General features: G+C 42.8%; 1 protein-coding gene across 2 annotated transcripts; it reads left to right on the top strand.

Moving 5' to 3' along the window:
- Window positions 1-10115: 10115 nt before the first annotated feature.
- LOC136171954 (solute carrier family 23 member 3-like) lies at window positions 10116-11927 on the top strand. Of its 2 annotated transcripts, XM_065941053.1 has the most exons (2): window positions 10116-11471; window positions 11507-11744. In XM_065941053.1, exons 1-2 carry the CDS (start codon window positions 10156-10158, stop codon window positions 11613-11615), a joined length of 1425 nt encoding a protein of 474 aa, XP_065797125.1. In that variant the 5' UTR covers window positions 10116-10155; the 3' UTR covers window positions 11616-11744. The 2 variants fall into 2 exon arrangements, with proteins under 2 accessions (XP_065797125.1, XP_065797124.1); XM_065941052.1 differs by having other exon boundaries at window positions 10116-11927.
- Window positions 11928-22281: the final 10354 nt, after the last annotated feature.

The raw sequence follows: 22281 nt of genomic DNA, 5'->3' as shown, positions 1-22281 counted from the left end.
CTTGGTTTTTTAATATGCTGTCTGGGTTGGTCATAGTTTTTCTTCCAAGGAGCAAGTGTCTTCTAATTCCATGGCTGCAGTCACCATCTGCAGTGATTTTGGAGCCCCCCAAGAAACAAAGTCTGTCACTGTTTCCACTGTTTCTCCATCTATTTGCCACAAAGTGATGGAACCAGATGCCATGATCTTCATTTTCTGAATGTTGAGTTTTAAGCCAACTTTTTCACTGTCCTCTTTCACTTTCATCAAGAGGCTCTTTAGTTCTTCTTCACTTTCTGCCATAAGGGTGGTGTCATCTGCATATCTGAGGTTATTGATATTTCTCCTGGCAACCGTGATTCTAGGTTGTGCTTCTTCCAGCCCAGCGTTTCTCATGATGTACTCTGCATATAAGTTAAATAAGCAGGGTGACAATATACAGCCTTGACGTACTCCTTTCCTGATTTGGAACCAGTCTGTTGTTCCATGTCCAGTTCTAACTGTTGCTTCTTGACCTGCATACAGATTTCTCAGGAGGCAGGGAAGGTGGTCTGTTATCCCCATCTCTTTCAGAATTTTCCAGTTTGTTGTGATATACACAGTCAAAGGTTTGGCATAGTCAATAAAGCAGAAGTTGATGTTTTTCTGGTATTCTTTTGCTTGTTTGATGATTCAATGGATGTTGGCAGTTTGGTCTGTGGTTCCTCTGCCTTTTCTAAACCCAGCTTCAGCATCTGGAAGTTCATGGTTCATGTACTGTTGAGAGGTAAATTTACATTAGGATTCTTTAGAGTTCACAAAGAACAGTTCAAGTAAGAGTGGTTATTTGGGTGAGAAAATCCCCACAGGTCTGAGAGAGACTGTTTATCTCATCCAGGACCTAATTTATTTGAGAAAGTAATGTTTATGGTGGGATGCTTGGTTTTTAGAGAGAACCAGGAAGTGACCTGCTGGCTGCTCTGACCTCTCCAGTCCAGGAAACTAACTGCAGGCATCAGTTGTCTTTTGGAAGGTTCCACCAGCTTACCTGGATGTCCCAGGGCAGAGCCCAACTAGGGAATCCTTAGAGTCTCACTGTGTCCCAAAGGCTACCATCACCAACTAGAACCAACCCGTGGCACAGGAGACTCAGCCAGAAACAGCATGACATCCTCAACATCCTGAGATGTTCCATGGACTTCCCTCAGGCTTCCAGGAGAGGGCCAGGGGCAGGGAAAGGGAGGAAGAAGGGAGTTAGCAGTTGTTATACCTACCTTCTGTGCCTGGAACTATGCCAGAAGCACACTTCAGTATTCATCAGTTCGCTGGCGGTAGGCACTAGTACAGATATTCTAAATGGGGAAACGAGGATCAGAGAGGTTCAACAACTTGCCTGGAATCATAGAGCCCTTCAGTGTCTATGTGGACATATGCTAATTTGGCCGGCCCTGCATCCCTTCCTCCTTCTTAAGCAACAGCACTATCTCTCCTGGTTCAAATAGGACCAACCCCAGGGGTGTACGTGTGACTCAGAACCAGCCAATCAGCAACCTCACCCAGACCTGTTGAACTCCTTGGCAAAGACATTCTCTGTCTTCCACTCATCCTTGTGCTAAGGATCACACGATTCTAGAGTTGCTGAGGAAGATTCTCCTTAGAATGAGGCCAGTGGAAAGATAATCAGAGCAGAAAGAGAGAAGGAGACAGATTTCCAATGACATCTTTGAGTACTTGGATGTTACTGTATCCGAAAGCCGAACATCTCCCTAGACTTTTCAGTTATGTGACCAATGGAGCCCTTGCTTGTACTATTTTGATTAGTGCAGTAAAAAGCTGGAATTTGAATCAGTTTTGACTGACTCCAAAGCCAATGCTATTTCCATTACACTACTCAGCGCTATTTTTCCCAAAAAAAGACAGCACTCGCTGAGCCAGCATTTTCTTACGGCCGATACTCACACCCAGTAGCCCTTTTCAGAGTACACGTCCATTCTGGGCTCAAGGCCATGTCTATTCTGGCCCATTGCCAGACTCACCCCTCTTCAACAGACACATGCTCACAGGCACATACTTCTCTGGGGGTTGGTGGCTGGAAGAGTTTCCCTTGGTGTCTGGTCCCCAGTCATACTCTGAGACCTTGTGCTATGTTGCAACCTCCCCAAGCTGTGGGGGTGCAAGACCCCTAAAGATGCCAGCTGAGATCTCACTGGGACCCCAAGTGCTTTGGGGAAGTGGCACCAGCAATCATCACAGTGTTCCTGGGAAAACATTGCCAGGAGAGTGTCTCTGTCACTTGGTCTCTATTTGCTTGGGCTGCCATAACAAAATACCATCGATCACAAGGGCTAAGCAACAAAAATTTATTTTCTCACATTTTTGGAGGCTGGAAAGTCCAAGATCAAGGTTCCAGCAAAGTGAGTTTCATTCTGAGGCTTCTTCTCTTGGCTTGCAGGTGGCACCATCTCACCGGATGGATGCTTGTATGGTCTCTTCTTGCCTGTAGGGTGTGGGGATGTGTGTACATGGTGGGGAGGGCTGTGTAGGTGGGGTGGGAGGACTAGGGAGAGTGTTCTCTGATGGTATATTTTCTTACAAGGACATTAATCCTATTGGATCTTATGACCTCATTTAACTTTAATTACGTACATAAATTATTTCCAAATACAATCATGTTAGGGCTTCAACCTATGAATTTGGGGCAAGACAGAAACATTCAGTCCATAACAGAGATGTACTGGAAGTTTTCAGGCCAAGGAGATGTGGAGAAAATGCAGAACAGAATATACAAGAGAATTTGCAGGCAGTTGGTGCCACTTCGCAGGGTCCAGGCTTGGTACTTGGCAGTGCTCAGGATGGGTGGGTGGCTTCTGGACCTGAGCTTCTCTGCTGTCTCATTACAAGACAAAATGCTGGCTTTTCTTCTCTTGTTCTGGTAGCAATATGTTGGGACTAGCTGGTTTCAAGATAAATCCACATCTTAAGGTTGTGGTATCCCAACTGGGAAAAGTAAATTAGTTAACTGAAAATGAAAAATAGGAAAATTAAACCAGCAAATTCTCCAAACATATTGGGCCAATTTAAAACCCAGGTTAACATTGATTTACTGTTTTAATAAGATTCCTGTGTAAGGAAAAATGACTGGTCTGCAACATAAATAAGTACATGGGAATGTGTTCATTTGTCTGCAATATACAAGAGCAACAGGCAAATGACTCCTCAAGCTTTATGTATTCTTTTCTTTATTTTTAAAACCATTGGGCCTTAAAGCATTTTACCTAAGACTAATGTCCACAGAATAATGTAAAAGACAGCTAATATTCTACGTTCACTCTTCACCAAAAATGGTGAAGATCTGAGAAAGCACTGGCCCAGGGCTTTCCAGCCAGGACAGCCCCATGGCCAAAAGAGAAGATGCCACATGGAGGGACCGCTGGACCCCCCACCCTCAATGCCAGCCCAAACCAAGGCCATCCTACTGTCACAACGTTGTCACTGTAGTGTGAGGCTTCAGGAGGCAGTGACACCCCCTCCTCTTCAATGAGGCAAGTCCACCTCATTGTCTATCTCAAGTTCAGAGAGCTTAATCAGCTACCTTGGCCTTTCTGGCCACCCTTAATGCAGAGGTGTGGGCATGGGTTCTGGGCCCTCTCACTGTACACTCAGGAAGACGTGGTCATGGAAAGGTGTGGGCACCTCCATCTGACAATAAGGTCAGAGGAAAGGTGCCCAGAAGTCACAGCTAAGGTCTAGACATTCCATGGCTAACCCACAGCCTGGAAAATCACACCGTCATCTCTGACTTTTAACACAAAAGCCAGAAACACAAGAAAGCATTTCCAGACCTTGCAAAGGTGGGCAGAGCCAAGCATCCAGGTCCCTTGGGAAATAACCTCTTAGGAAGTAACAGACTCTATCAAAAAGCCATGGAGCATACAATGGATTTAACTGTGTTTCCAAGTTTTATCTCTTGAGCTGACCAGAGGATACATGGGTATTTCTTGTATTTTTCCTCATCCTCGTTTTCAAAATGTCTTAAATATTATAGAATACATTAAAAAGATAAAATTACATTAAGAAAATAAGGTATTGAAGCAAGAAGTAGGAATATTTTTTGAACCTCAGAATGCTTAAGGAATCTGAGGTGGACTAAAGAATTGGGTCTCATAAGAAGTTCAGATAAGATACATCCCATCTAAGGTCAGCAATGTTTTAAATTTTTGTCCAGGGAAGAAGAAATAGAGCACATCAGCTATTGAGTCAAACACTAAAATATTAGCCGTAGACCACTCTGCTACTTGTTTGGATCCAACAGAATGGAAAAGCCACAACTTCCATCTTTTTACCTTCATAGCATTCTTACAAAGCCCATTTTCATTATGTAGTTTCACACAGAGTCCCAGAAAGGCCTTTGCCTTTTCACTGTGAAGGATGAAGTTTGGACACATTGTGTGAGAAGGGTGAGCACAATCTCATAAGGAAGGAGCAGGAGTTTGTTCAGAAACAAAGGCACTTTGCTCCATAAACCCCTTGATCCTCACCAAAGGCATTTTGCTCTTCACCAAAGGCATTAAGTCTCAATTAGGCTCAAAGGCTTTCCTCTTGCCCCGCCATGTAGCAATCTCATGTGTATCAGATTTTAGATAGCATTAATTGGAAATAGACATTTATCATTATTGATTTGTATTTGATAGGTATTTATAATACTGCCTTATCAACAAACAGTAGAAGATAAAGAGGCTGAGGCATAACGGGGATTGGAAAGGATTCATGAAAAGATGGAATCTCTGTCAGGAGGCACTGGCTCATATTAACAAGTCCATGAAATCGATTTCCATGGAAAACACTATAGCTGAAAACCCAAGGTATTCTTTCAGAATCACTGCAACTTTTATCTTTTGGGGAATGTCTGTACCTATGTAACTATGTATGTGTTTTTTAACTGAACTGTTTCTTGCTTTCGATAATAAGGAGGTCTAAGCAAATAAGGCTTTGCTATATACAGTAAGCACATATCCCAAATAAGTTAAATGTGGCTTTGGCTCCATTAAAAGTGATAACTTCAATGTGGTTAGGTTGATTAATGAGTTACTAGTTGAGTCAATCAATGGAAATAAAATGAATATCGTCATATATGAAGAATTGGTTGGGGGTGGTTAAAAAGAATATAATGGACCTATTTGATAAACTAAACAGCCATCATGCCCACCTGGAGAACTGTATCCCAAAAAAGTTTACAAGAAAACCTTTAGAACGGTAGTATGATGTGGTGGGTAGGAAGTTCATCAGCTCAGGAGTCAAGCTGATTTGGGTGGAATTTGGATCGACTTTTCACTATATTTGTGACCTTGGGTGCCAAGCTCCTCAACTGTAAATGGAAATAATAAAAACCCCCGCCTGGGTGATGGTTGTGAGGGAAAGTAAAACCATGGATGAGAAGCTCCAAGCCCGGGGACTGGAACATAGCAGACACTCAACACAGAGTAATTTCCCCTTCCACCTCAGAAAGAAATGTTTTTATTTAGAAGAATGTGTCAAGGTTTGAATTCACTATAGGGACAGTGAGAGAAAATGAAGGAATGGGATTCTATCTGTGGCTTCTATTCTATCTATGGATTCTATTTATTCTCTCCATGGCTTCAAAACCCTTATGAGAGTTTTTAATTACTGACTTAAGCGACCAATATGCAGGGGTACAGCTTTTTCAGGTGCTAAATATGGAAATCCTTTCTTACCAGTTGCTAGGTTGCCTCTGAATCAAGTCTCTGTATTACCACCCTAACCACCTTGAAAGCCTAACCCTCCTTCAATCCAGCAACCAAAGGGTTAATGCCTACTCATTAGGGTGGGAGGTGATAGAGCCTCAGGTTAGTTGTCCATTCTGATACAGGGGAATTATCACCATGTCCTGAAACTGAAAGTGTTAGTCGCTCAGTCATATCTGACTCTGCAACCCCATAGACTATAGCCCAATAGGCTCCTCTGTTCATGGAATTCTCTAGGCAAGAATACTAGAATGGGTAGCCATTCCCTTCTCCAGGGGATCTTCCCAACCCCGGGATCAAACCTGGGTCTTCTGCATTGCAGGCAGATTCTTTACCTTCTGAGCCACCAGGGAAGCCCTCAACATATCCTGTTGTTGTTGTTTAGTTGCTAAGTCCTGTCTGACTATTTGTGACCCTATGGACTGCTGCATGCCAGGCTTCTCTGTCCTTCACCATCTCTCGGAGCTTGACCAAACTCATGTCCTTTAAGTTGGTGATGCCATCCAACCATCTCATCCTCTGTTGACCCCTTCTCCCCTCAATCTTTTCCAGCATTAGGGTCCTGCTGGTTTCTAAATATTTCATCATTCTAATTTCTAATCAGTTCTCTCTTCATTCGCCTGTTCTTTGGTTCCCAACTTGTTTGCAGGATAACACAGAGAACTTGCAATCACTGTCCCCAGGGGAGGTCCCTTTGTGGACTGGAGCTGGCTGTCCTGGCTGCTGTCTCTTCTACTTGGATAGTTTTCCCACTTAGCTCCAGCTGCTGTGGGGGTCACTTTTCCTGGTAAGATCTGTAATATAAACCAAAAGGGTGTAACTGGAGTCCCAGCCTACAGGGTAGCTTTATTTGTTTTGAAGGATTCTGAACCATGAAAGGGGGGAATCTCAACAATGTGGTTTCCTGTGGGTGGGCCTGCTCTGAACTGTGATCTTGCCAACCACCCCCTTCGCCCTGCTCCCCGAGGGCATCTCCATCCTTGCAGAGAGCTGATGGGTCTATTCGAAGACCTGGCCTATGCACACACAAACCAGGCAAGTCTGGGCCCATTTCCCTCCAGTGGGGCCCCTCCTAGGAGCCACCCTTTCTCTAGGGTGTCAAGTTCTTGTCAAGGGCCCATGAATCCATATTCACAACAAACACTGTCTTTATTCTTTCCATTAATCTTAAAGAGCACATGCTTTGTACCTGGTACTGCAGCAGATTCTGTTCTGGCTGGTTTTTAAATGTTATTAGAGACTGTTGTGATTAATAAAACACAAATTTATCCAAAATGTATTGCACTCAAATGCTTTTAGTGACATATTTTAAAAAGCAACCGTTACTTAAAGTACAACTACAGTACTATCCAGTGGGAAGGCTATAAAAGTTGACATTAACAAGAGGTTTGCATCCTAAAAAGGTGAACAGTGCTCTTGTAGCTCATTATGGAGATGAGAGGAAGGTAGAGAAGTTAATGATCAGCATATTAGCAAAGAGACATAAGAACACCAAATCACCACTCTTCTGTGTGGGAGGTCACTATTCTAGCCAGTGGGGTCTTCTTCGTTCTCTAAATTGCAGAATCAAGAGGAAGATTAGGGTAATTCCAGAAACTCAAATCTCAGGAAAGTGTGCCCACATCTAAATAGGACCTTTACAAGCAAGATCAGTCAGGGCTGCTGAATACAAGTATGTCATCACCTCTGGGAGCATGGAGATCTAAGGCGGCTACAGGCCAATGCAATTAGATTTGCATCTTCTCTTCCCTCCCTCCTCAGCCCCCTGCCCCCCTGTTCCTCCCTCCTCTGGCTGGTCTTCAGAAAAGTGTTGGCAGGTAGCACCAGGCTGGGACAGCTGCCAGGTTTCTAGATGGAGGAGCTGAGTTGCAGCTGTGTTGGCAAAGAAAGGCATGGAGGAGCCAGGGTAAATGAGTTAAGTCCTGATTCTCCTTGGGAGCCACAGGACGTTTCAAACACATGGGGGCACCTGCTGGCCACATCGCAACAGCTGGTACCAACACAGTGCTGCAGATGGAGGAAAACACTGCAACAAAGATCGAAAGGAAGAATCACCATGCTAGAGCAATGCAGGGAGGGTTAAACCCCAACACAAGTGATTTTTTTTTTAATTTCATTTTTCTTATTATTTACTGCTGATGTTGCAATATATCTTCAGTTAAACCACACTATTTCAAGCAACCATCTCATAATCTTTCTTTTCTAAGCCCAAATTGGCAGTATTTTAGGGAGTGGCCAGTTTCCAAGGGCAATATGCCAGGTCTCTACAGAATTAAATAAAATGGAGAATTGGCAAAGTGAAGGCGACAAATGTATGTAGTCATCTCTGTGTCTCACATCCAAAAACACATTACTCTTTCCTCAAGAAATTAGACAAGTCGTGACTAAGCAATGATGTGGTGGAGGGTTGTCTAGAATAATCTTAGCCAATCTTGAGAACTTCCTGGGGAGTTAATTTCTAATACAAAGTGGATGAAATTATTTAACAAAGAAGACATGAAATGGTTTATGCTTCAATAGCCTTGTGGCACCAGAATAATGCCCATGTTGTTGCTCAGTTACTCAATCATTTCCGACTCTCTGTGACCCCATGAACTGCAGCATGCCAGGCTTCCCTGCCTTTCACTGTCTCCCAGAGTTTATTCAAACTCATGTCCAATGAGTCAGTGATACCATCCAACCATCTCATACTCTGTCGTCCCCATTTCTTCTTTCCCTCAATCTTTCTCAGCAACAGGATCTTTTCCAATCAGTTGGCTTTTCACATTAGGTGGCCAAAGCACAATGGCCTACCAAATGTCCATGTCCCAGAACCTGTGCACGTGTTTGCAAAGGGACTTGGTGATTAGGAATCTCAAAATGGGAACATAATCCTGGATTATCTGCGTGGGCCTGATGTAATCACAAGGTGCTCATACGTGAAAAAGAGAGGACAGTCAATGTCAGTGATAGAATGTGGGAAAGACTGGACTGGTCATTACCAGCTTTGAAAATGGAAAGGGCCCATGAGCCAAGGAATGCAGGCAAGTTCTAGAATCTGGAAAATGCAAGAAAGCAGATTCTCTTTTAGAGTCTCCAAAATGGAACATAGCCTTACTTTAGCCCAGTGGGAGTGAAAGATAATAAATGTGTTATAAATAATAATAATGAATAGTAATAAAGGTGTATTTTTTTAAACAACTAAGCTTGTGGTCATGTGTTAGAGCAGTAATAAGAATCTAATACAATCACAATCAAATAATGTTAGAGGAGAGTTAAAAATATCTGTATTTCATTTAGAATGAAAGACAGTCTATTGAATAGATCCTCTGACAATATTTAGTTACTAAACAAATGTATATGAAATATCTCAACTTTCATAAGATGCTATTTTCTTAGTTCCTCTTCTCAACAGGAGATAAGCATCAAACTTTAATTACTTTCTATAGTTGGGTAATATGGAACAAGGGGTTTTCCCAAAACCTAAGGCACACAAAAAGTAGACCACAGAGAACAAGATGGCAGAGGAGTAGGTGGACGTGGAGTATGTCTCTCTCCATGGATACATCAGGGACACATCTTCAGACACAGAAGTGCATGCAGAACACCAGCTGAGAGTGGACAGGAGTACCTGATCAGCGGAAAAGAATATGTAGACCCATGCAAAACTTGGTACAATGAAGGAACTAGGGGGAAAAACAGGAGTGTTAATAGGACTGAACCTGCCCTCGACAGGTGGGGGAACTGAAGCAGGGATCCATTCCCCACATTGGGGCAATTGTCTGAGTCAGAGGAGAAACATTTAAAGCTGAGAAAGAAACAGCTGATCTGTGGCAGCCTAAATGGAATGAGAATCAGACAGTCCTTGGCGCAGCCATACATACCCTGGACAGGGATGTAGATCCCCTGGAAGGTGCAACGGCTGGGAGCTGGAGATTAGGGGTTGTGGAGCAATCTCAGGGTGAGGGCTGCTGTTGACTGTGGAGAGACGGATCGAGGGGATGTGAGGGAGGAGACTGTGGTGGGAAATGCCTGTGGAGGAAAGCTAGGCAGCCATGGAAGCAAGCCGATACTGCTGAGTCACGTGTAGAGGGTGGAGCCATCACTATAGCCTCTCTCCCCTCACAGGCCATCATTGGCAGCTGAACAATAGAGAGGCTGGCCCATCAAATGCCTGACATACTGAACTACAGAGTAGGACCCCGCCCAGGGTGCTCTTTTGAGTGACTGATGCACCGAACTACAGAGTAGGACCCGTCAGAGGGGCCCTCTATGTGCCTGACGTGCAGAACAACAGAGAAGGACCCCTCTAAGTGCCTGAACAAGTGGAGCTATGGACAAAGACTGGCCAAAGAGGCCCTCTGAGCGCCAGCTACAAGAGGCTCGATAAAAGACTCTGATAGTCCCTACTTAACTCTGGCCCAGGGCGGCCAGGAAAAGACAGAAGGCAGGGAGTATGAGCCAGTCACCCCCCAACGCCATACAGCTCCAGTCTGCGGGTTCCCAGAGAACCCTGGCTCCCCTGCCATGGCCACCTGATGTCCAAAATCCCCCCTCTCATTCTTGGGCCTCTCTGTGCGGGCCTCCTCCCTGGGGCCTCAGCTGTCTTCTGGCTCTGCAGCTCCTGGCTTCCAGCCTCTTTGCATGTGGTGTGTCTACCTCCCTGCAAACTTGGATGGGCAGCAGGCTGCCTCTTGTCCAGGCTCCATCCTTACAGTTTCTTATCCCCGCCCTGGTGCTGACCAGTCAGAAGTTACCTCTGGCTCTCCGGACACCTGGAAACTCCTCACTTGTGCTGCGCCTCTGTGGGGGGCCTGGCTGCCATGGCTTGGAGCTCTGGGACACTTCTATCCGAGAGGTGTCTGGGGCCGTGGTGATCTCTGGGCTGCTGCAGGACACTCTGGGGCTGTTGGGGGGTCCTGACCACTTGTTCCCCCGCTGTGGGCCCCTAGTGCTGGCCCCCAGCCCGGTTGTGGCAGGGCTCTCTGTCTACAGGGAAGTAACTCTGCTCTGCTTCACTCACTGGGGCCTGGCATCGCTGCTGATTGTGCTCATGGTGGTCTGTTCTCAGCACCTGGGCTTCTGCCTGCTACCTCCACGTGCCTGGAGGCCAGCTTCAACCTCTTCAACCCATACTCACCTCCTGGCCTTCAGGTTCCTCTCGGTGCTGATCCCAGTGGCCTGTGTGTGGACTGTTTCTGCCCTTCTGGGTCTCAGCATCATCCCTGGGGAGTTGTCTGCCCCCACCAAGGCACCGTGGTTTTGGCTGCCTCACCCAGCTGAGTGGGACTGGCTGTTGCTGACACCCAGGGCTCTGGCTGCAGGCATCTCCATGGTCTTGGCAGCCTCCACCAGCTCCCTGGGCTGCTACGCCCTCTGTGGCCAGCTGCTGCATTTGCCTTCTCCACCTCCGCACGCCTGTAGCCGAGGGCTGAGCCTGGAGGGACTGGGCAGTGTGCTGGCTGGGCTGCTGGGAAGCCTCATGGGCACTGCATCCAGCTTCCCCAATGTGGGCACAGTGGGTCTTCTCCAGGCTGGACCTCGGCGAGTGGCCCACTTGGTGGGGCTGTTCTGCGTGGCGCTGGGGCTCTCCCCAAGGCTAGCCCAGCTCCTCACCACCATCCCGCTGCCTGTGCTTGGTGGAGTGCTGGGGGTGACCCAGGCCGTGGTTCTGTCTACTGGATTCTCCAGCTTCCACTTGGCTGACATTGACTCTGGGAGGAATGTCTTCATTGTTGGCTTCTCCATCTTCACGGCCCTGTTGCTGCCGAGGTGGTTTCGGGAAGCTCCAGTCCTACTGAGCACAGGCTGGAGCCCCTTGGATGTGTTACTGCGCTCACTGCTCACAGAGCCCATCTTCCTGGCGGGACTCTTGGGCTTCCTCCTAGAGAACACCATTCCTGGCACATGGCTTGAGCGAGGTCTAGGGCAAGGGCTGCCACCTCCTTTCACTGCCCGAAAGGCTCCAATGCCTCAGAAGTCTAAGGAGAGGGTAGATCAAGAGTATGAGCTTCCTTTCTCCATCCAAAACCTGTGTCCCTGCATTCCCCAACCCCTCCGTTGCCTCTGCCCGCTGCCCCAAGACTTTGGGAATGAGGAAAGAGGGCCCTCTGAGCCCGGAGAGATAGCTGACTTGCTGCCTGACTTTGGGGACCAGTGCCCTCAGCCTAGCAGAGGAGAGTCCCAGTAATTACTAGGACTCCTACTCTGGTTAGTTTAATCCTACCTCCCAGCTTGCTGAAGAACCAGATAGCAGGCGCCACTTTCTCCCAGGGAGAGGATGTACTTGTGTATCTCACATGGGCTCCCCAAAAGTCTCACTTTCCAATAGGTGTGTTTGCCTTTTCCTTTCTTAGTTAGGTCTGTTCCAGAGCAGGGGCTGTGAATGAATGAGTGATATTTTGCCTGTGAACGATCTATATTCAAACCCTAGCATTCACTTAACTGATATTTATTGAGTATAAGGTCCTGGAAATACAGATATGGATAAGACATGGTCCCTCCCCTCTCAAACACTTATGATTTAAAAAGACATATAATTACTGGACTTCCCTGGTGGTCCAGTGGTTAAGACTCCAAGTTTCCAATGCAAGGGATGTGGATTCGATCCCTGGTGGGGGAACTACTAAGATCCCATAAGCTTAATGGTGCATCAAAACAATAACAATAAAAGACATGTAATTACTAATTTAAAAAAAAAAAAAAAAGACCCTGATAGGGCCGTAACTCCTGCAGCAGAGGCAGTCTGTGTCCCTGCACACTTGGCACCACCAGAGTCCCTGCAAGCCAAGCAGCTGCGCCACCTTCACACTCAACTCTCCCTGGGGCAGAGCTGCCACAGGCAAAAACAGTCTTGCGTCTATGTGCGCAGGCTTGCTTCAGTAGTGTCCGACTCTCTGCAACCCTGTAGACTGTGGCCTGCCAGGCTTTCTGTCAGGGAGGGGTTTCTCCAGGCAAGAATACTGGAGCATATTGACCAATACCAGCCACCATACCCTTCTAGAGTGCTGTATTTCCTGCTACCCTAGCCGCCAACTCCCCTGAGTTCCTGGTGCTGCTGGAACCCCTGCTACTGAAGTAGCCGCACCACCTCCACACCTGGCCCTCACAGCGGCAAACCCAAGTCCTCCAGGGCAGCCTCGGGAGCAAACCCCAGGTGGTAATCCACATGCAGAGGTGGAAATAAAACCACAATTGACACCCAGGGTCAGTATGACTAAGGCAGAAGACCTAAAACCTTCCTACCAGTTGTACAAGCTGTAGAGTAAATCCACATGATCAACTAGGCAGACTCTGTGTCTATGGAGTATATAAAAGCTCTCACTGAGAGCTCCCACAAGAGAAAATGCACTAGTTCTGATATCTGTGGACATTGGAGGCAAGAACACACACAGGAGTAGGACCAGATTAGAATCTGAGCTGCCCCCACAACAGGTTCAGAGATCAACACAGTGTTGGAGGGCATCCTAGGGAGGTGAGGCTGTAACTCCCAGCGAGGGAAAGGGCTCTGACAGCAGTGACTCAAGAAAAGCATTTATTATTATTATGTTTTGATTTGTTCTGTAGATTATTTTGGATTTTTTTCTTTTTTTCCCTTTTTATCCCCCTCTGTTGTAGTTGTCAATTTTTTTGGCACTATGAAATCTAATTAAGCTTTTGAGCTTTAAAAGAATTTTTTAAACCTATTATTATTTTTTTCTACATTTATTCCTTTGTTTGCTTTTCCTACTGTTCTTTTCCCCTTGCAGTTAATCTTTAATGTATATAAATCTTCATCTACCTCTATTTAACTTTGCATATCTATTCTTTCTTTCCTTTCCTCTCAAGATATTTGTTAGTTTTCATTGCTTTATTCCCCAATTGGCACTTTGCTTTAATTTTGTTTTCTGCTTTGTGCTTTAGTTATTTTTGCTCTGGTAGATATAATTTTGAGTTTCCTTTGTTCACTGGGTCAATCTATTGTACTTTATCTTTGTTGGACTGTTTTGATTTTGCTTGTGGGTATATATGTATATGTGTATATTCAGTCACACTTTTTATTTTTGTTATAAACCTCTGCATCTATGTTGGGCTTTTGCAGTTCTGTGGAGTTTTCCTTTTCCCTTTTTTCTTTCTTCTTCCATTTTTTTTTCACTTTTTTATAATGTTAACTTTCAATTTTTTTAAACCTATCATGTTTTTCTACATTTATTCCTTTATTTGCCTTTCCTACAGTTCTTTTCCCCTTGCAGCTAATCTTTAATGTATATAAATCTTCTTCATTGACCTCTATTTAACTTTGCATATCTATTCTTTCTTTCTTTTCTTTCTTTCCTTTCCTCTCAACATATTTGTTAGTTTTCATTGCTTTATTCCCCACTTGGCACCTTGCTTTTAGTTTTCCAGTTTGTGCTTCAGTTAGTTTTGTGCTTTTTTTTTTTTTTTTTTAGTTAGTTTTGTTCTTTTTGTTGTTGTTGTTAGTTTTGTTCTTAACTGGTAAATATAATTTTTGATTTCTTTTGTTCGCCAGGTCAATCTATTGTACTTTATTTTTGTTGGACTCTTTTGACTTTGCCCATGGGTGTATATGTATATATTCCATTATTTTAACTATTATTTGCCTTATTTTGTAACTGCCATTTGTCTGGGGTCCTTCTTTGGTTTCTCAATTTTGCATATTTGTTTTAATCTCACTTAATGCCATAACAAACCACTTGTGGAACCTTTGTTCCTGACCAGAGATCAAGCCCTGAGCCTTTGGAGTGGGAGCACTGACTCCAAGACCCTAGACTACCAGAAAACTCACCCTAGGGAGTATCAAATAGTGAGAACACACAAAGGAAACCACTTGAATACAAGACCCAGCATCACCCAAACACCAGTAGCACCCTGTGCAGAATGCCTCATCTAAACAACAAACAAAACAAAAATACAAACCTAATCATGCAGACAGGATTACCACCTAACTCAGTCTTGCCCATCAGAGGAAAAACAAACAAACAAGCAAAAACTCAGCACAAATCCCACCCTATATAAAAGCTTACACAAAGCATTGGACCAAACTTAGGAGGGCAGAAACAAAAAGGAAGAAAGTATTCAACTTTGAAGCCTGGGAAAGGAGACCTCAAACACAATAAGTTAAAAAAATAATAATAATGAAAAGGCAGAGAAATACTACACAAGTGAAGGAACAAACTAGAAACACAGACATCCAAATAAACAAAGAGGAAATAGGCAAACTACCTGAAAAAGAGTTCAGAATAGTGATAGTAAAGATGATCAACAACCTTGAAAACAAAATGGAGAAAATCTGAGAATCAATTAACAAAGACCTAGGAGAATTAAAGAATAAACATACAGAGACAAACTATACAATTACTGAAATTTAAAATATGCTAGAAGGACTCAATAGCAGAATATCTGAAGCAGAAGAACAAATCAGTGAGCTGGAAGATAAAATGGTGGAAATAACTTCTAAAGAGCAGAATAAACTAAAAAGAACAAAAAGAACTGAGGATAGTCTCAGAGACCTCTGGGACAATATCAAATCCACCAACATTCGAATTATAGGGGTCCCAGGAGAAGAAGAGAAAACAAAATGATATGAGAAAATTTTTGAAGAGATTATAGATGAAAATTTCCCCAACATGGAAAAGGAAATAGTCAATCAAGTGCAAGAGGCACAAAGAGCCCCATACAGGATATTGTCCCAAGGAGAAACATGCCAAGACACATACTAATCAAACTAACAAAGACTAAACACAAAGAAAGAACATTAAAAGCAGCAAGGGAGAAGCAACAAGTAACATACAAGGGTAACCCCATATGCTTAACAGCTGATCTTTCAGCAGAAACTCTGCAGGCAAGAAGGAAATGGCAGGATGTATTTAAAGTACTGAAAGGGAAAAAAAATCTGCAACCAAGATTACTGTATCCAGCAAGGATCTCATTCAAAATTGATGGAGAAATAAAACGCTTTTCAGACAAGCAAAAGTTAAAAAGAATTCAGTACCACCAAACAAGCTTTACAACAAATGTTAAAGGGACTTATATAGTCAAGAAATACAAGAGAAGAAAGAAGATCTACAAAATCAACCCCAAACAATTAAGAAAATGTCAAAAGGAACATATATATCAATAATTATGTTAAATGTAAGTGGAATAAATGCTCCAACCAAAAGATACAGACTGACTGAATGGATACAAAAACAAGACCCATATATATCTTGTCTACAAGAAACCCACTTCAGACCCGAAGACACATATAGACTGAAAGTGAGAGGGTGGAAAAATATATTTCATGCAAATGGGAAGCAAAAGAAAGCTGGAGTAGCAATCCTCATATCAGACAAAATAGACCTTGAAATAAAGAAGATTACAAGAGATAAGGAAGGACACTACATAATGATCAAGGGATCAATCCAAGAGGAAGACATAACAATTGTAAATATCTATGCACCCAACATAGGAGCACCTCAATACATAAGACAAACACTAACAGACATAAAAGGAGAAATTAACAATAATACAATAATAGTAGGAGACTTTAACAGCACACTCACACCAATGGACAGATCACCAAAACAGAAAATTATAAGGAAACACAAGTCTTAAATGATACATTAGATGAGATGGATCTCATTGGTATCTTCAGGACATTCCATCCAAATGCAGAATAATACACCTTCTCAAGTGCACATGGAACATTCTCTAGGATAGACCACATCTTGGATCACAAATCAAACCTCAGTAAATTAAAAAAAATTGAAATCATATCAAGCATCTTTTCTGACCACAACACTATGAGACTAGATATTAATTACAAGAAAAAAACTGTAAGAAACACAAACACAGGGAGATTAAAGAGCAAATTTCTAAATAACCAACAGATTACTGAAGAAATCAAAAGGGAAACAAAAAATTTCTAGAACAAGTAGGTAATGAAAATATGACAACTCAAAACCTATGGGATGTGGCAAAAGCAGTTCTAAAAGGGAAATTTATAGCAATACAATTCTATCTCAAGAAACAAGAAAAACATTGAATAGACAACCTAACTTTTCAACTAAAACAACTGGAAAAAGAACAAAACCCCCCAAATTTAGTAGAAGGAAAGAAATCATAAAGATCTGAGCAAAAATAAATGAAAAAGAAATGAAAGAAACAATAGTAAAGATTAATAAAACTAAAAGCTTGTTCTTTGAAAAGATAAACAACATTGACAAACCTTTAGCCAGACTCATCAAGAACAAAAGAGAGAAGAATCAAACCAACAAAATTAGAAATGAAAAAGAGGTTACAACAGACAATGCAGAAACACAAAGGATTATAAGAGACTATTGTGAACAACTATATGGCAGTAAAATGGATAACCTGGAAGAAATGGACAGATCTTAGATAAGTTCAATCTTCTAAGACTGAACCAGGAAGAAATAGAAATTGTGAACAACCCAATTACAAGCACTGAAATTAAAGTTGTGATAAAAAAAATTCTCCCAAAAAACAAAAGCCCAGGACCAGATGGCTTCACAGGAGAATTCTATGAAACATTTAGAGAAGAGCTAATGCCTATCCTTCTAAAACTCTTTCAAAAAATTGCAGAGGAAGGAACACTTCCAAACTCATTCTACAAGGTCACCATCACCCTGATACCAAAAACAGACAAAGACAACACACAAAAAAGAAAACTACAGGTCAGTATCACTGATGAATGTAGATGCAAAAATCCTCAGCAAAATTTTAGCAAACAGAATTCAGCAGCACATCAAAAAGATCAAGTTGGGTTTATTCCAGGTATGCAAGGATTCTTCAGTATACACAAATCAATCAATGTGATACACCATATTAACACACTGAAAGATAAAAACCATATGATAATCTCAATAGATGCAGAAAAAGCCTTTGACAAAATTCAACACCCATTTATGACTAAAACTCTTCAAAAAATGGGCATAGAAGGAACCTACCTCAACATAGTAAAAGCCATATATGGTAAGCCTACAGCAAACAGTTTTTCTCAGTGGCGAAAAACTGAAAGTATTCCCCCTAAGATCAGGAATAAGACAAGGGTGTCCACTTTCACCACTATTATTCAACATAGTTCTGGAAATCCTAGCTACAGCAATCAGAGAAGAAAAAGAAATAAAAGGAATCCAGATTGAAAAAGAAGTAAAGCTCTCACTGTTTGCAGATGACATGATACTGTATGTAGAAAACCCTAAAGATAGTATCAGAAAATTACTAGAGTTAGTCAATGAATTTAGCAAAGTTGCAGGATACAAAATCAATACACAGAAATCACTTGTATTTCTATATACTAACAATGAAAAATCAGAAAGAGAAATGCAGGAATCACCGCATTTGCCATTGTAACAAAAAGAATTAAATATCTAGGAATAAACCTACCTGAGGAGACAAAAGAACTATACACAGAAAATTATAAGACACTGAGGAAAGAAATCAAAGATGACATAAACAAATGGAGAGGTATTCCATGTTCCTGGGTAGGAATAGTCAATATTGTGAAAATGACTATACTACCAAATGCAATCTACAGATTCAGTGCAACCCCTATCAAATTACCAATGGCATTTTTCACAGAACTTTCACAGAAGAAAACAAAAAATTTCACAATTCATATGGAAACACAAAAGACCCCAAATAGCCAAAGTAGTCTTGAGAAAGAAGAATGGAGCTGGAGAAATCAACCTTTCTGACTTCAGATTATACTACAAAGCTACAGTTCATATGCGACTGGCACAAAAACAGAAATATAGACCTATAGAACAAGATAGAAGGCCCAGAAATAAACCCATGCACCTATGGGTTTTTTTGACAAATGTTTATTTTTGACCTATGTTTGTTTTGACAAAGGAGGCAAGAATATACCATGGGGCAAAGACAGCCTCTTCAATAAATGGTGCTAGGAAAACTGGACAGCTATGTGTAAAAGAATGAAATTAGAATACCTCCTAATACCATACACAAAGATAAACTCAAAATGGATTAAAGTCCTAAATATAAGACCAGAAACTATAAAACTTTTAGAGGAAAACATAGGCAGAACACGTGATGACATAAATCAAAGCAAGATCCTCTATGACCCACCTCCTAGAGTAATGAAAATAAAAGCAAAAGTAAACAAGTGGGACTTGATTAAACTTAAAAGCTTTTGCACAGCAAAGGAAACTCTAAGCAAGGTGAAAAGACAACCCTCAGAATGGGAGAAAATAATAGCAAAGGTAACAACTGACAAAGAATTAATTTCCAAAATATATAAGCAGCAGCAGCAGCAGCATACAACTCAATGCCAGAAAAACAAACAACCCAGTCAGAAAGTGGGAAAAAGACCTAAACAGACATTTCTCCAAAGAACACATACAGATGGCTAACAAACACATGAAAAGATGCTCAACATCGTTCATTATTAGAGAAATGCAAATCAAAACCACAATGAGATATCACCTTACACCAGTCAGGGCGACCATCATCAAAAAGTCTACAAACAATAAATGCTGGAGAGGGTGTGGAGAAAAGGGAACACTCTTGCACTGTTGGTGGGAATGTAAATTGATATAGCCACTATGGAAGACAGTATGGAGATTCCTTAAAAAACTAGGAATAAAACCACCATATGACCCACTCCAGTGTTCTTACCTGGAGAATCCCAGGGACAAGGGAGCCTGGTGGGCTACTGCCTATGGGGCCGCACAGGGTCGGACACGACTGAAGCGACTTAGCAGCAGCATGACCCAGAAATCCCACTCCTAGGCAATCCCACTCCTGAGGAAACCAAAATTGAAAAAGACACATGTTCATTGCAGCCACGTGTCCATTGTTCATTGCAGCACTATTTACAATAGCTAGAACATGGAAGCAACCTAGATGTCCATCAACAGATGAATGGAAAATGAAGTTGTGGTACATATACACAGTGGAATATTACTTAGCCATAAAAAGGAATACATTTGAGTCAGTTCTGATGAGGTGAATGAACCTAGAATCTATATATAGAGTGAAGTCAGTCAGAAAAAGAAAGATAAATATCGTATTCTAATGACCATATACAGAATCTAGAAAAATGGTACTGAAAAATTTATTTTCAGGGCAGCAGTGGAGAAACAGACATAGAGAATAGGCTTATGGACATGGGGAGAGGGAAGCAGAGGGTGAGATGTATGGAAAGAGTAACATGGAAACTTACCTTACCATATGTAAAATAGATAGCCAATGGGACTTTGCTGTATGGCTCAGGAAACTCAAACAGGGGCTCTGTATCAACCTCAAGGGTGGGATGGGGAGGGAGATGGGAGGGAGGCTGAAAAGGGAGGGGATATATGTATAACTGTGGCTGATTCATGTTGAGGTTTGACTGAAACAACCAAATTCTGTAAAGCAATTATCCTTCAAAAAAAAATAATTAAAAAGAAAAAAAAAAAGAAACTAGACCATGGACAGAAATGGACCCTTAGGTTTCACATGAGTCACTGCCATGAGAACTCCTGTGCCTTACTAGTTTGGAAAGAAACAAATGTATTGATAAAACTCTCTTATTTTCCCTCCCCCTAGATTCTGAAATACATTAGAGATTCAGCCTTCAGAAGTGGTTAGCACATCAGTTAAGAGCCAGAATTTTATTGGCAGAAGATGAAGGTGTGAAACTTCTCCAAAATTACAGCCTTCACAAGAGGAAAAGGAAAAAAAGATATCTCTTACTTGAATTGTTCAGCCTAAGTTATTATGCCCCAAGGTGCATTTCAGTGGCTTTTATGGGGTCAGGTGTGTATTTCCTGGGAAATGATCTCTGATTTCAAAAGGTTTGGGGTGGGAAAACAATGTATCTATCACTGACTTCTTGACATAAGGTAACAGCCTGATCTGATGTGTAACTGAATGGGGAGAAGATACAAGCCTGAGTTGGACTGCACAGGAGCATGTTTTCAAAGTTCTACCCCTATTCTAATTTCTCTGCAAGTCTATGTGGGTCAACTGCAAGTAATCCCAGGCCCCCAGCGGTGCCCTGCAATGGTTGGAGTAGTAAAAATAAGTTGGAATTGATAGGGGTCAGGATCAGAGGAATGATCCAGCTATAGCCCGGGCTTCTCAGGAAGAGGACCAGTCCCCTAAACATAATGAGTTAGGAACACGGGAGTTTGATACCTCACCCCCCTGCCCTCTGCAGGGTGGTATTACTATTCAAATATTCTAACTGATGGACAGTGCCTCTGAATGGAGAGAATATCCTGTAGCACATGGATAATAGCAGCGCCTTCTAAGAAGTGATGGAGTCCCTGTGGTTGGAAGCAGAACAGCTTCAAGCTGGGGTGGAATGGAGGTGGGTGGGTGTGAAAACAGTATATGCAGCTATGCAGGGAGGAAGCATTCAGCAGATGGCCATGGAGTGAACTAAGGGCCTGGGTTTATGGCAGCTCTGGGCTATGGAGGAAAGAGGAGTTCATGGAGCAGGATGAAGGCTCCCTGCTACATGGAATACATGCAAAGGGAGTTTAAGAAAACTGCAACTCCTTGAGCAGCAAATACCAAGTTTTTAAGAATTTAATTCTAAATCTCATGCATGATGGGTGTGGACTCCGAATAAATTTCTTAGCTTGTTCAGATTGGCTAAGGAAATTGTTCTAGCTGAACCTTCCTGTTGAAAATCCTCGCAGCTGGGCCAAGCTGGGGGTGGGGTGGGAGGGACCTTTCTGATAATGTTGGCTTCATCCGAGTGGATCATTACATTTTTTCAGTAAGGAGCTACAGGAATTTGAATGTCATATCCCTTCTCCAGTCTTAAAGCCCCTGAGCTCCCGTTACAGGGACCTTTTACAATTCAATTAAGTGAGCCAGAAATTAAAAATGGAAAAAGTTAAAACAAGTGACTGCCTCATTTAATCCCCAGGTGTGGTCCTGCATTTGCTTAGCTCAAAAGCAGAGTCAGGCAGCTCCAGACGGATGGGAGCTCACAGGATGGGAGCAAGGAAGGGAGGGAGTGAAATGAACTCTTTGAACTGAATCAGAGTGAATGAGTCAATCAAAGCACAGGAGTTTAAAAAAGGTACGACGGGGAGGAGTGGTGCTGTTCAGGGCTCTCTGAAGACGCCCAAAGGAAACCCAGCACCCAAAGAGGGCCAGTAGCAACCCAAAACAAAGTTGTTCACTACCCCAACTCTTCTGAGACATCAGGCAGCCAAGCTCTCTGGGAAACAGCATGTGCTTGTGCGGACAAAGAGGCAGAAGCAGGGGTCGAGTGTGAAGTGCTCAATGCTGGGTGTTACGAGAGTGGAGAGAAAAGGTTTGGTTCACAAGTGAGGCCTTGTAGGTTTCAGACTTGACATCTTCCCAACACGTGGGTGGCTAATCGTACACTTCAGTGGAGTGGAAGTCTTCACCAGGATTTCCCCAGAAGTTCCATACTGTGTGGGCTCATGGAAGGAGAGCAGAAGAACATTTGCACAGAGCTTGGATGGATTTCATAGCTGATACGGCTGATTAGCAGTCTTATTGTTAACCTTGGATTGCTGCCTGTTTATTCAATTCTCTTTCTCTTTCTTCTCATCACCCTTTAATACAAATCTGACATGCGAGGGGTAGGGGGTGGGGC

The sequence above is a fragment of the Muntiacus reevesi genome, chromosome 7 (genome assembly GCF_963930625.1).
Source record: "Muntiacus reevesi chromosome 7, mMunRee1.1, whole genome shotgun sequence".
Classification (NCBI taxonomy): Eukaryota; Metazoa; Chordata; class Mammalia; order Artiodactyla; family Cervidae; genus Muntiacus; species Muntiacus reevesi.
Note: the sequence above shows the minus strand (reverse complement) of the source record. Positions and strands in the feature narration are given on the sequence as shown.